This window comes from Myotis myotis, unplaced genomic scaffold, assembly GCF_014108235.1.
Source record: "Myotis myotis isolate mMyoMyo1 unplaced genomic scaffold, mMyoMyo1.p scaffold_m19_p_15, whole genome shotgun sequence".
Taxonomy (NCBI): Eukaryota; Metazoa; Chordata; class Mammalia; order Chiroptera; family Vespertilionidae; genus Myotis; species Myotis myotis.
Window position 1 is genome coordinate 25,377,276 of NW_023416319.1, and position 14,812 is coordinate 25,392,087.

Sequence of the window (14,812 nt, forward strand, 5' to 3'; positions counted from 1 at the left end):
TCCCCATTTTCCCATCTTCGCCCACCTCCACCTACCCCACCCCTCCTTTCCCTCTGGCTATCACCACACTGTTGTCTGTGTCTGTGTGGTGGATGGAGGGATGGATATATGGATATATATATCTCCTAATCCCTTTACCTTCTTTCATACAGTCCCCTAAGCCCCCTCCCTCCCTCTGACAACTGTCAGTCTGTTCCATGTATTCATGCCTCTGTTTCTACTTTGTCAGTTTATTTTGTTCGTTAGAGTCTACATAGAAGTGAGGGAGCTAAATTCTTTTTTTAAAAAAATATATTTTATTGATTTTTTTACAGCGAGGAAGGGAGAGGGATAGACTAGAGAGTTAGAAACATCGATGAGAGAGGAACATCAGCTGCCTCCTGCACACCCCCCACTGGGGACATGCCCGCAACCAAGGTACATGCCCTTGACCAGAATCGAACCCGGGACCCTTGAGTCCCCAGGCCGATGCTCTATCCACTGAGCCAAACCGGTGAGGGCATGGGAGCTAAATTCTTTATGGAGGAATGCCCAGTTACCTTTAAAACAGGAGCCACTGGGAGAGAGGAGCGCGATGACAGAATTTAATTAATACGAGATGAATAATAACTGTATCATCCACTCAAAAGCTGCATTTAAAATTGGAAAAGCACCTGCAGTACTCATGTAATAAATTGTCCATAAGTAATTTTATTAACAAGCAATTAGATGTGTTCAAGGCCCTCATGGGAACAGGAATGTCTACCGGGCCATTACTGTGCCTGGCCCTCGGCTGCCAGCCGGAGTCCCTTAAAGTTACTAGCAAGGACAGCTCATTCAAACTCCCGATTTCTCACTTTTAATTTGTGGTCCGGCTGCTTAAAATATTCATTTTGATTCCACTGGAACGGTGGTTTTGAACTTGACCGGTGAGAGTTACAGAGGCCCCTCAATGAAAAAACGTTTTCTTCAGTTGGACTGTTTCAGAATATGCAGGTGTGGCTGGGGACTTGTATTTTAACAATACTAAAAGTAAAGTTGCGTTAAGGAAATACAACAGGAAACAAACCATAAAGATTCAGTTCAAATTGCAAATGCAAAGTAAACTCTGCTATGGTATCCTGTTTCTTCGAACCTGGGTTTGGTTGTGGAGCAAACTGGAAGAGGCCAGCTTTCATGAGCCCCAGGCACTTTTGCCTTCAGGAACACCTTCCATAAAAAGTAAATAAAAATATTTTACTACTATGTTGGTATAAAGATTAATGCATTGATATGGTATAGTACAATGTTTTGGGGGGGTTTTTTTAGCTGAATTTTCCCCCCTGATTTTAAAAGAAATTAAAATGTTTGTGCTTGTTAAAAAACACCACAGGTCCTAGGCACTGAGCCCATTGTGCTCACAGGCAGTTCGGGACTGCATGGTGAAGGTGAGGAAACCCAGACTTCAGGCCTGGTGGCTGATGTGATGATATTTCTTGCCTCAGAAGTCCTGAAAGCAGCCCTCACTGTTCTTTCTTCTTCGGGAATGTGAGCATCTGATCAGCCCTTTTGTTCCCACCTGTGTGGGTGAGAGGGCGAAGGCTGTGTCAGTGAGAGAAGGGCTATTGCCACGCGGGCATGTGGTCTTTCCCGCAGTGATCCTTTCCTGAAAACATATCCTTGTCCCTTTAAGTGTATTTTAAAATGCTACATTCAACAGAAGGGTTTTTCCCTGACAATAGTATACTAGTATGTAGGTGGATAAATCAGGCCTCTCCCATCCTACATTCCTACCTGAGACCTGGTCATGTCAGCTGCCTAACTGGCTAAACAACTCTGCCCATGGGTGGCAGACTTTCCTTTTCTTACTTTCTCTCTCTCTCTCTTTCTCTCTCTCTCTTCCTTCCTTCTTTCCTTCCTTCCTTCCTTCCTTCCTTCCTTCCTTCCTTCCTTCCTTCCTTCTTAAGATTTTAAAATTGATTTTTAGAGAGAGTGAGAGAGGAAGAAAAGGGAGAGCGAAACATTGATGTGAGAGTGAAACATTGAGCCTCCCAACGTCTCCTACCGGGGCTTGAGCATGCAACCAGGAATCAAACCTGAAACCTTTCAGTGCATGGGACCATGCTCAACCAACTGAGCCACAATGGCCAGGCCTCCCCCCCCCCCCCCCGCTCCGCCCCCCCTTTTTAAAAAACAACAACAGAACTTTTATGTTATTGATTGAAAGCCATCTTATGGTATGTACGATGTCTTATATAGTTGATCTCAGCTTGTTCATACTGAATTCAGTGAGTTGTATTTGGGTTTTCAATTACTGCTGTTGCCATTGGTTTGTTTTCTTTTAGGATCAAGGTGGGCACTTGAATATAAAATCTTACTTTTAATTCCTTCTCTAGCACTTTTTTCTTGGATTCTTGGTTTTGCATGATTATCCCTACAATGGAACCAGCAGCCTAAGATAAGTCCTCCTACTCCAACATCACATGATATTCTAATTCTACCTTCTTCTTCCCAGCACCCTGAGGATAAGTACAGACCTCTTGCCCCGCCCTGCCCTTCCTTATCATTCTTTTTTAAAAAAATATATTTTATTGATTTTTTTACAGAGAGGAAGGGAGAGGGATAGAGAGTCAGAAACATTGATGAAAGAGAAACACCAATCAGCTGCCTCCTGCACACCCCCTGCTGGGGATGTGCCCACAACCAAGGTGCATTCCTTGACTGGAATCGAACCTGGGACCCTTCAGTCTGCAGACCGACACTCCATCCACTGAGCCAAACCGGTTTTCCTTGTCATTCTTGATGCTTGCCTGAGAAGGGAAGGAAATGGTGAGGTGGGAATGCTGGCTTGCTCTTTTCCATGGGCAGGGCCAGAAATCAGCTATCTGCTCATTGAAGCCACGTTAACACAATTTCTTTTTCTTTTGCCTCATTGCAGAGAAAGTTTTTTATTAAGAATTCTAAAATAACTGATTATGAAGATTAAATGTATTGATTGTAAAAATTTGGAAAGCATCATCAGAAAAGCCAGAAGAGAAAAAAAAAGTCACCCTAATTCATGATACAGAGATAACGGCTATTAAGATTTTGCCTAAAGTTTCCTGTATTTTCTTTTTAATTTTTATACAAAATTGTAGTCATATGAAGTGTACAATTTAATCACCTGACCTGTTCACTTAATAATACATAATGAACATTCTCATGTCATTAAGTGCCATCCTGTAAAATGGATAATCATTTATTTAACCTTCCCTTTATTTTGGGACAACAAATTAGTTTTCTCATTATTACCAAACCTTTAATGACTTTTTAAGGTAAATTTTTGAATGCATGCATAATTATTTACTTAATGTAAAGTGGAACTAAATGTATTAGGGTATAGCAATCTGGAGCATTTAAGTATATATTTTCAAATAGCCCATGGAAAGGCTACAGGAGTTTACATTGCCATCAGTACTCTGTTAAGTGCTTGAATCCTTGTACCCTGGCCAACACTGGTATTGCCATGTGACTAAAATTCAAACTAAAGAAATCTGGTATGCATTAATTTGATAGAAACCAAGACTCAAGTTTCTCTGCACTGAGTATTTAATGTTTAGCATATTGGTCTGTGTGCAATAAGCATGGGTTTCCTTACAGTGTTATAGAAACCCTTTTATTACATTTTACATTGACCACTTTTTTCAAGGTCCTTGTGTTACCAGTGAGATGAAGAGGCCTCAATTCTTGTCTTCTTGAGGGAAAGATTTCAACGAAGAGAGGAAGTGTGAAAAAGCAAACAAGAATTTCTTGACTGCTTTAAGAATATACTTAGGACAAGGAAACAAGGAAGGGCTTAACATAGAAGGAGCAACAGGAGAGCCCGGGCTGGGCTGCCTTGGCTCACTGGGAAGTCAGAGAGAAGGAGGCCTTGGAGACAGGTTCGGAGGGTGAGCGTGGGACGACCTGCCGCTGCCCATTGCTCCCCTGGTTGCAAGTCTCCTGGGATCCCTTAGAGGTCAGGGGATGTTCTCAATTAACAATCAACAAGCAACTCAACTCTGACTAGCCTTGCAAAAACGGTGGGTATTGGCTCATGAAACTGAAAATGGCTCTGTAGATACCTAGTGTGACTGACCTTAGGCAAGTCCTTGATCTTTCTAAGCCTTACTTTTCTTAATCTGTAAACAGGATAGTCCAGTTCTTAAAGTTAAATATGGCTATGAATATATTTGCAAAGAATTACATTATACTATCAACCAAAAGTAGGCGTAGTGAAGGGAAGGAGAACCACACATTTTTAAAGAAACACAATCATATCACACAACAGAATCTAAGTTAACAAGGTCGGGTTTTTTTGTTTGTTTTTAACTTGTAGCGGTCCTTAGGTGGCTGCAACGTAACTAGCATTTATGTAGTGCAAAAATATCTCCGAGATGCTTTAAAGGTCTTTTTTTTCTGTTGGTAACACAATCCTCAGACATCTTTCCCACCTATTAGTGTGCTGGACAAATCTATTTCCAAATAGTGGGAAAAGCAATTCAGTCCTGCTACTCCCTACTCAGGAGGAATTATGGCAGAAATAAATGACATCTCGGTGGACCCTCGAGAGGTCTGTTAAACTGTGACAACAGCTGGTTGCTGAGTCACATCAGTGCCCAAAGGAGTTGATCTTGAGCACTCGGTGCCTAATTTATATACAGGAAGAAATATTGGTGTTAGGGGCCTTCACCTCACCAGGAGCACCTCTTAAGGCTTTGTGGCTGGTTGTTCAAGGGGAGGTAGATTTTCTAATGCCAGGCTCCCTTAGCTCTTTAAAATTGCTTCTTTAGTAAAAAAACTTTTCCTCATTTTTGCTATTTGGAGTTCATTCTGTAACCTTTGAAACTTACTGCAGGAAACATAAGTGTCCCACAGAGACTATTCCAGTGTTCTGAAAAGGTCTTTAAGAAATAGGCTTTGTTTTAAAACCACCGACTACCAATAAACCCTTTTATTATTTTCACCACAATATTTGGAATACAGATTCATTTCAAGGTTTTAATGACTACCAGATTGCCAGTCTTGGAGGATTGTGTCGAGAGACATTTTTAGACAGAAAAAAATGCAGCAGGACCTACATACCTTTTTGTTAGCGCTCAGCTACCACATGTTTATCAGCTATACTGGCAGTCCCTGGGTCTGGTCTGCAGGAGAGGAGGGAGGGTTTCAGGGAAAAGAAAGCAGCCAAAGATTCTGATGGAAGATGTATTAGTCTGGATCACTCTGCAGTGATGAATAACCTCCAAATGTCAGTGGCTTAAAACAGCAAAGGTTTGTCTCATTCACAAAGGTTTGCCCATTGAGAGGTGGCTGGGGGCTCCATTCTGACTCACTATTGCTGTTATAAAATGGCCAGGAGTTACAGCCTGCCCCATGGACATGAAGGAAGAGAACCAGAAGTATTTGGCCAGCAGCACTAGGGACTGCCACAGCTTGTGTTTCTGATGGCTAGATATTTGGCTCGCTCTCCCGCCTGCAAGTGAGATACGGTCATCCCCTCCCCAAAGGAAACAACCCTGAAGTCCTTCCCAGTCACAGTGTCTGCATGATGCACAGCAGGCTCTAAATTAGTGGGTGATACAAAGTCATTTTGACCTCATTTCACTATGCTTTATTTCCATATGCCCAGCGCTCTGTCCTTGGCATCATCCTTATATTCACTGTGTGCCTTTGTGTGGTGCTCCCATCCTTTCTTTATTGACTTGGTCAGTGATACTTTGAACCTGTCAGGCTCTGGTGGGAAAGCCACACAACTAGTGTCTTTCCCCCTGAGCGATTCTAATGGAAAGAATTAATTAAGGAGCCATAACCTTAACTGCATGTTTAGTTGGGGACACCTTAACTCTTTCAGAGTGCTAAGAGTAAGTGTGATAGTCATTTTCTTTCTCCCAACCTCACCCTAAAGCTAAGTGCTAAGTGAGCTTTTCACTCAGAGGCTTTCTCACTTTTATTGAGGCTTTCTCGCTTTTATCGTTTACATGTTGGGGAAGAGAAGCAGCTGCTTTTTTCCAGCCTTACAAGTCTGACGTGATGGATTCTGTTCCCTTTCCTTTTTGTTTGTAAACCAGTTGGTTACTTTCTGAGCCCATCTCTCGCTCTTGTTTTGGTTACCCCTTTTAAAATTCAGCCAACAGGCCCTAACGTGTGTGGCCTTAGTTGGTTGGAGTGTCATTCCTTGCACCCAAAGGTGGTAGGTTCAATTCTCGGTCAGGGCACCTACCCAGGTAGCAGGTTTGATCTCAGGTTGGGGTGTGTGCAAGAGGCAATCAATTGATGTTTCTCCCTCTTCTCTCTTCCTCTCTTTGCAATCAATAAAACAAAAATTAAAGCTGAATGATATTCTAAAAACAAAGAAAGCTCAGCCAACAGTAGCCAATAGTCACCAACACTTGCTACAAATATTTGCCCTTGAACTTCTTACACGAGATCTCCTAATTATTTAGGTATATATATCTGCTTTCCAAGTTCTCATACATGATAGTTTTACCAAATGCTTTGCCAGCCTCCAGAATTTGTTTCCTCACTCCCTGATGCCTGCCTCTAGGCCAGTGTCACACTTTTTGTTGCTGTTGAATAGGCCAGGTTCTATTGCAGTAACAGACAATTCCCATATCTCAGTGGTTTAAAGAATAAATATTTATTTCATGCTCATGCTGTCACTGAGGATTGTCTGCATCCTCACTCCAGGACCTAGGCTGACAGATCAGCCACTACCTGGAATACTTCCGATTGCTATGGGAAAGTTCTAGAGGGTCTCATGCCTGGCCTGGAAGCAATGACCTACTCATCAGTTCTTGCTTTTAAAGCAGGTTTCCTTCAGCATTGTTTTTGAGCTGTATTCATGTTGAAACCTATATATCTAGCTGATTTAACTACTTATCTATAGCACCTGGTTTTATGAGCTTTAAGCTTCTATTTTGGACACACCTCACTATGGTAGGAACCATCTTGAATGAGCAGATCAGTTCACCTGTTGCATAAGTCTTCTTGGGCAATTTGAACCTCATCTACTGAACATTCTTGATGAATAGTCTAGAAATTTTTGAAAATGACATCTGGTGTAAGACGGAGGAGTGAAGGATGAAGGCAAACATCCTGTATCTGGACCCACCATCACTTCTGGCAGACATGAAACAGATTCTTATCAGTGGTTCAGCTGAATTTATCTAAACATCTGGGTATCCTGGATTAACGAGCTAGTGAATCATAGTGGTAACTGCGTTGGGAAGTCCTTCCTTCCTCTTCTATCTCTTCTGCAGCTTGTGTAGGGGGAGTGTCACTTTAGGGAGACCTTGATATCAGGAAGATAAAATAAAACTACATTTGAAATATGACAGTGTTCTATAAAAGCATTAAAATACGAATACAAAACCCTCCAGTTTTTCATGAAGGTAAACTAATACAGTATTCCAATTCTGTTCCCTTTTGCCTTAACCAAAACTACTGATAAAACATTTGCCTGAATTTTCAGAATCTGACACACTTTTTCTCACTGTTTTGTTGAGTTGCCCACAAAAGCTTTGAAATGGCTGAAAAATGAGCTGGAGGTGAAGCAGGAAGAAGAAACCTGGACTCTTAAGTAACATAATGTTTAGGTGTCCCTGTTGCATTTTGAAAAGTGAGACTTTGTGCAGTTGCCTATCCCTACCAAACAAAAGGCCATGTAGCAATGCTTTATCCCAGAGGCCCGGTAACAGGCGTGGCTGGATGAAGATGGATTTCTGGTGCAGAACTAGATTATTTTCTGGGTTTCACACTGCTGTTCTGTCCATTCTGTCCTGAGATGGTTCCTAATTCTCATTATCACTGAATACTGAATTTTTTTTTTTTTTTTTTTTTTACTTCAGTATGTGCTGAAATTTCTAAGTGTAGAATTTTCTCCATCTCCTCCCCATCTCTAGCCTCCACCCAAACAACCTGCTCATCTTGCTACCCCCTAAAAATAGTAACAACATTTCTGTGGTCTCATATAATCACAAACATAGGGGTCTTTCTTCTGTCTCTGCTCCTTCCCCTCTCTCACACTCACCTCTTTTTCTTTTCAAACCAGGTAGGATACATACATACATACATACATACATACATATATTATACTTTCTGAATCTTTTGTTTTCTCTAACAGAAAGGAAGGAAGAAAGGAGATGTAACAGGAGCTGTTCTCCTTAGAATCCTGCCACCATAGGGGTCATTATGTCTGCCCATCACCTCTGATATTCCACATTTCCTCCCCTTCTGCTTCCTATTTATTTAAAGCAGTGGCGTGACACCTTAGGAAGTCAGTTCATGGAGGCAAAAAGCAAATGCTGTAAAAATTATCATTGAAAAGTGCCCTGGGAGGTACCGTGAGGATTAGCTGTCCATATGCCATCTATTGACACACCTGGCACAGCTGGGTTTTCCTCTGGCATCAGAAGAGGCCATTTTTCTTTGGCTAAAGTTCTGATAAAATAGTTAGCATTTGGGAGCCATGCTATATGCAAAATATGTATTTTTTAAGTATTGGAACTGCACCCATCTTGGTGAGATTTCGAGCCCTGAGCAGCACATGAGTATTGAGACTGGCTTAGGGAACTGCAGACCCTGTTTCTCAGCTCAGAGTCAATCCCGACGCAGACTCTAATTGAGTGGAGTATGGGCAGAATCATGGGCACCATTTAAATTGTGAATTTCTCCTTGCCTGTCTTTTCTTTTGGTGCATATATTTGAAATCAAGTAAACGGAATGTTAAATGCACATGCAGATGTGGCACCATAGCATTTCATGACTGAAGATTAAAAAATCATTTATTTGGCATAGAATTCAGTGGCACTGTCTTTCTGTCCTAGCATTCCCATGGTTTGGCATGGATATCGGTGGAACCCTGGTCAAATTGGTCTACTTTGAGCCAAAGGATATTACAGCTGAAGAGGAACAAGAGGAAGTGGAGAACCTGAAGAGCATCCGGAAGTATTTGACTTCCAACGTTGCTTATGGGAAAACCGGGATCCGAGATGTCCACCTGGAATTAAAAAACTTGACCATGTGTGGACGCAAAGGGAACCTGCACTTCATCCGCTTCCCCAGCTGTGCCATGCACATGTTCATTCAGATGGGCAGCGAAAAGAACTTCTCCAGCCTTCATACCACCCTCTGCGCCACGGGAGGCGGGGCTTTCAAGTTCGAAGAGGACTTCAGAATGGTAAGTGGGTTTATCCTTGTTAAAACAGCCGAACCACCTCTTAGAGAAAGAAAACCTCTGATATATTCATAAGCATGGCATCTCATACCAAAGGACTAGACGACTACTAACTGGCCTTGGGAATTTGAACAAGTGCACTTCACCTCTCTGTGCCTCAGTTACCTCATCTATTGAATAGCTACTACCTCCTAGGGTTGTTACATGGAGGATTAGATGAGGTAATATGTACCTAGCACTTCATTAATGCTCAAAAAATGTGCTGCCATTCTCAACTTTTGTTATAATTAGTGCTGCACAGTATGCTAAAGACAATATGATATAAAACTCCCTCTCGAGTTTTCCTCAGACACTTACTACACAATTTCTTGAAAAACATAATCACTGAGTCAGTTTTATAGGTATGTAGACTGAGGCCCACAGGAAAGGTTCTCTAGAAATCTTACTATCTAGAAATCTTACTAAAAATTATTCTGTCTACCCATTTGCACTGTCTTTTTGTTTTATGAATGCCATTCAAAAGTTTTGCTCACAAACAAAAAAATGAAATCTTTGATAGGTAAGTTCCTTTATTAATGAACACGATGTAGGAGGTGCTACATAATAAGAATAGTGCCGTGTCCTGACTGGAGGTGCATTCCAACTCTGTGTCGCTCATTTAGATTTGACAAATTTAGCTCAGGAAAGATATGAATGAATGACATGGAGCCCAAACTTTGCCTTTATTTAGCAATCCCTTAACACCTAAATGTTCCCATTTGCCCGTCTTTACAGTCAAGGTAATCTTTGTACTGTCCAGCCTCATCTCACAGGGAATAAAGTGAGAAGAAAATGAATAATAGGTGGAGAAAAGAAAGGAAACGAGACTAACAGAAGTAATGGAACATAGGAGAAGGAAGGATTGGGAGATTTGGGGATTAGTCCTGCCAGAAAGCTGAAAATATAGTGAGGGTAAGAGGTAAAATACAGTGAGGTAAGCCTAGAGTACAGATCACTGGCATTTTGTCATGGAAGTAATGGACATGTGCTGCTGAGGCAAGCACTGCCATGGAACTAATATAATCCTGTCTTGTCATAAAGTCTATTATTAATAAATTAATGAGGCAATGTGTTACTCATGTTATTAAGCCATAATGAAAACTGCATTAGTATCGTCAAAGGTAACATCGTTTATCTCATTAATTGTTCTAAATCAGCAGTTCTCAACCTGTGGGTCGCGACCCCTTTGGTGGTCGAATGACCCTTTCACAGGGGTCACCTAAGACCATCCTGCATATCAGATATTTACATTACTATTCATAACAGTAGCAACATTACAGTTATGAAGTAGCAACGAAAATAATTTTATGGTTGGGTCACAACATGAGAAACTGTATTTAAAGGGCCAGAAGGTTGAGAACCACTGTATCTAAATAGTGTCTAGAAGAGCTGGCAATGGAGTCCTACCACAGTATCCTGAGACTAATTATCTTCAGGTTTTGGCTTTTTTCTTTTGTGTCCCCTTTCCCTACCCAGCAGTAGAATTAAGAGTTTCTAGGAGTGCCCCCTTGATAAGAGGTGGGGCATCACCAAAATTCTGATTCAGGCGAAAGGAATGCTGACCCAACCCTATTGCTGTCAAGCTCACTAGTTTTCTCACTATTTGTCCTTCTTCCCTGGAGAGACTGAAATGAACCAAGGTGACCTGGAGCGTTTAAGCAACATCCATCAGTGCCTCCATCTCTCCTCTGGGGTAATGTGTGTTCTAGGAGGAAGTTACTCAATGGTTGTTGGCCGTGAGCAAGTGTGTTTCTCAAGATTCTGAACTGGGAAAGGACACAGCTTATTACAACCAAGGTGAAGCCTGCAGGCAAGCTGTTGGTGCCTAAGGGAGCAGGGTTATGTGCCAGCCATGTGCCACTTAACGACGGGAAATGTTCTGAGAAACTTCATTGCTATGCAAACATAGAGTACACTTACACAAATCTACAGGCTATAGCCATACAATACAATAGCCAGCACACAATATAATAACATATTGCATCTAGGCTACAAGCCTGTATGCATGTTACTGTAAAAAACAACATGAGATTAAAACACAAAAGAAAATGACACAATCACGAGATGTGGTAAGCACCAGACTCATGAGGCTGCTGCTGGCGTAACATGGCATACTGTTTTACAGCAAACTTATTGCTTGTTTATTTATTTATTTTTAAAATCTTTATTGTTTAAAGCATTACATAAGTCTTCTTTTCCCCCCATTGACCTCTCCTTAACCGCCCCCAGCATATGCCCTCACGCCCCTCCTGTCTGTGTCCATTGGTTATGCTCATATGCATGCATACCTGCAACCAAGTCCTTTGGTTGATCTCCTACTCCTGCCTTCCCTCATAGTTTGGACAGTCTGTTCGATGTTTCTATGACTCTGGGTCTATTTTTGTTCATCAGTTTATGTTGTTCATTAAACTTATTGTTTTTTTGTTTTTTTAAATACATTTTTTATTGATTTCAGAGAGGAAAGGAGAGGGAGAAATAGAAACATCTATGATGAGAGAGAATCATTGATCGGCTAACTCCTGCACGCCCCCTACTGGGGATTGAACCCGCAACCTGGACATGTACCCTTGACCAGAATCGAACCTGGGACCCTTCAGTCCACAGACTGACACTCTATTCACTAAGCCAAACCAGGTAGGGCCAGATAGGTGTTTTAAAAAATCTGAGTAATTAGGACTCATTAAAGATGTTCAGCAGACCCTGAATAATTAGCAGTTATGTCTGATGACTGTATCCTGTTCATATATGGTAAATGCACTTAAAGTTCATATTCTTCATCCAATTTAGAAGGAATAAGAAAGAGCTATAAACCATGAGACAATATTAAATTAGACCTCTGTGTAGAATATTTAGTACAATGTGTAGAGGAGATGTTTGTTTGTTGCTACCACTTACTTTGAAATGATTTTGAGGGGAAAGTTGAGATAGTAGTGTTTGCTTTGCTTAGATTATTTGCCCTAACAGGTTTTCCTTTTTCCCTAGCATAGTTTCAGGATGTCCAGCTGGACAGATTGTGTCTCTGTCCATGTTTGTGATGTTGTCTCTGGACATGGCTATCGATATTGTCGACAGACTTCTGATTAATTTTTAAGCAGCTTAACCTATGATCCCAAGACTGATGAAATTTCTACTTTTCCGTTTGGGTGATCCAGGAAGTGATAACTTTCCTGTTTCAATTTAACAAATGTTTATTGCGTGTCTATTATGGACAGGCCTTTGGTCATGGTGCTCAGGGGCATCCACTGGACCAGAAAACAAACCAGAATGTGACAGATGCTCTGAGCGTCATAGAGGAGGCTGAGGAATCCAGGACTGAGAGAGTAGCATTTGCACTGCTATGTCTCACTATAGTCTTAGGTCTCCAGATGGATGTTTTTAAAAAAATATATATTGATTTCAGAGAGAAGAGAGAGAGAGAGAGAGAAACATCAATGATGAGAGAATCATTGATCAGCTGCCTCCTGCATGACCCCTACTGGGGACCGAGTCCACAACCCCGGGCATGTGCCCTTGACTGGAATCGAACCCAGGACTCTGCAGTCCGCAGGCCAATGCTCTATCCACTGAGCCAGACGGGCTAGAGCTCCAGATGGGTTTATATTTCCAGCATTACCCCCTTAAAATGTATATAATTGTGTACATCTCACACAAAAGTTTCACTTGGGAAAAAAGAAAATGCTTGGAACCTTTTATGAGATAGACTTAATTTATTGCCAGGCTTCACTTAGGATGATTGTTTGGGTGCATCCCCTTGTCAGTAACCTGTTCTAACTAATTCCGTTCTGCAGCGACAGCTTCAGTGGGTTTTGTTGATTGGGAAGTTCAGATGAGTGACACAAAGTCAAAGTTCAGATGAGTGACACAAAGTTTTCTTCTAGCTGTTAACTTTTGTAGTGAAGATGATGCCCTTTTTGGAAAAATAGCTTAGTACTTTTATAGGTTGTTTCCAGAACCCAGAAGCAGTACCCATTAAGAATGAAGATGACAGCCCTAACCTGTTTGGCTCAGTGGATAGAGCGTCGGCCTGTGGACTGAAAGGTCCCAGGTTCGATTCCAGTCAAGGGCATATACCTTGGTTGCTGGCACATCCCCAGTGGGGGTTGTGCAGGAGGCAGCTGATCAATGTTTCTCTATCATTGATGCTTCTAACCCTCTATCCCTCTCCCTTCCTCTCTGTAAAAAATCAATTATATATATATATATATATATATATATATTAAAAAAGAATGAAGATGAGAGAAGACAGTAAAGCTGTGGGAGATATTTACAAGTTGTATCACGTAGGGAAAGTTATTAAGCTCTATGAGCCTTAACCATAGAATAAGGATAATAGTACCTAGTTGTAGGGTTTTGTGAGAATTAAATGATCTAGTACAGGTGCTTGGCATGTAGTAAATTATAAATACCAGTTATTACTTTCTTAAATAGGTTTTAAAAAACATTTAATTTAGACTGTATAAATTTTCTTCATTAATTGGTTCAGTTTCAGGTTGGCGATTGCTAGATTTTTTCTTTTTTTTCTTTTTGGTCATGGAAAATTATCAACCCAGACCTCAGGACCAGTAATAATAAAGAGAATGAGTTAAACTTTGAGGATGCAAAGTGGCCACTCGCTCCTGGCCAAATCATTCCCCTTTACTTTTTTCCCTCTGTACCTAGGGCAGTGGTCCGCAAACTCATTAGTCAACAGAGCCTAATATCAACAGTACAACGATTGAAATTTCTTTGGAGAGCCAAATTTTTTAAACTTAAACTATATAAGTAGGTACATTGTTATTAACTTAATTAGGGTACTCCTAAGCTGGCCTTTGCTAAAAACGTCCTTGCCCTAGCCAGTTTGGCTCAGTGGATGGAGCATCAGCCTGCAGACTGAAGGGTCCCAGGTTCGATTCCGGTCGAGGGCATGTACCTTGGTTGTGGGCACATCCCCAGTGGGGGGTATGCAGGAGGCACCTGGTCGATGTTTCTCTTTCATCGATGTTTCTAACTCTCTATTCCTCTCCCTTTCTCTCTGTAAAACGTCAATAAAATATATTAAAAAACAAACAAACAAAACGTCCTCAATCTGATTGAGGTATGTTCGTTGAGGTCGACCCCTCCCAACCCTCCCATCCACACTCATCTTGTATACTTGTTTCGTCTATCTCCTTTCGTTCATCCTCTCTGTATGTCCAAACCATCTCAACATACCTTTCTCAATCCTCGACACTACATCTTCTTTCACTCTACAACGTTCCCTAAAATTAACTTGATAAACTTTACTTAAAGTTTTAAGTCAACTTCACACTGTACGTGCGCGCCCGCACGTGGTATTTTGTGGAAGAGCCACACTCAAGGGGCCAAAGAGCCACATGTGGCTCGTGAGCCATGGTTTGCTGACCACTGTCCTAGGAGAATAGGAGTGTTTGTCTCATAAGAGCATGAAAGGACTCTGAGGCCGCACCAGCTATAAAAGAGCCCATATTTGTTGAGTCCCTTGTGTATGCCAAGCCCCGTGCAAGCGTTTTTCATATATTATTATCATGTAATCTTCACAACAACTCTATGCATTGGGTGCTACTATCCTCATTTTACAGATGAGGAGATGAGGCTTCAGGAGTTGAGTATTAGACTCAGAAT

At 41.4% G+C, this 14,812-nt stretch overlaps 1 protein-coding gene across 6 annotated transcripts in view; it reads left to right on the forward strand.

The window, feature by feature from the left end:
• Nucleotides 1-14,812, forward strand: part of PANK1 (pantothenate kinase 1) — a 50,354-nt gene that overhangs the window by 18,108 nt on the left and 17,434 nt on the right. For 4 of the 6 annotated variants that reach the window (XM_036336655.1, XM_036336656.1, XM_036336657.1 and 1 more), the window contains exon 2: nucleotides 8,805-9,157. The exons of 1 other annotated variant lie outside the window; for it this stretch is intronic. In XM_036336655.1, coding sequence (XP_036192548.1) covers nucleotides 8,805-9,157 — 353 coding nt within the window. Of the gene's footprint in view, nucleotides 1-8,804; nucleotides 9,158-14,812 lie in introns of those variants that run through there. One more of the 6 variants, XM_036336660.1, reaches the window with a different exon arrangement.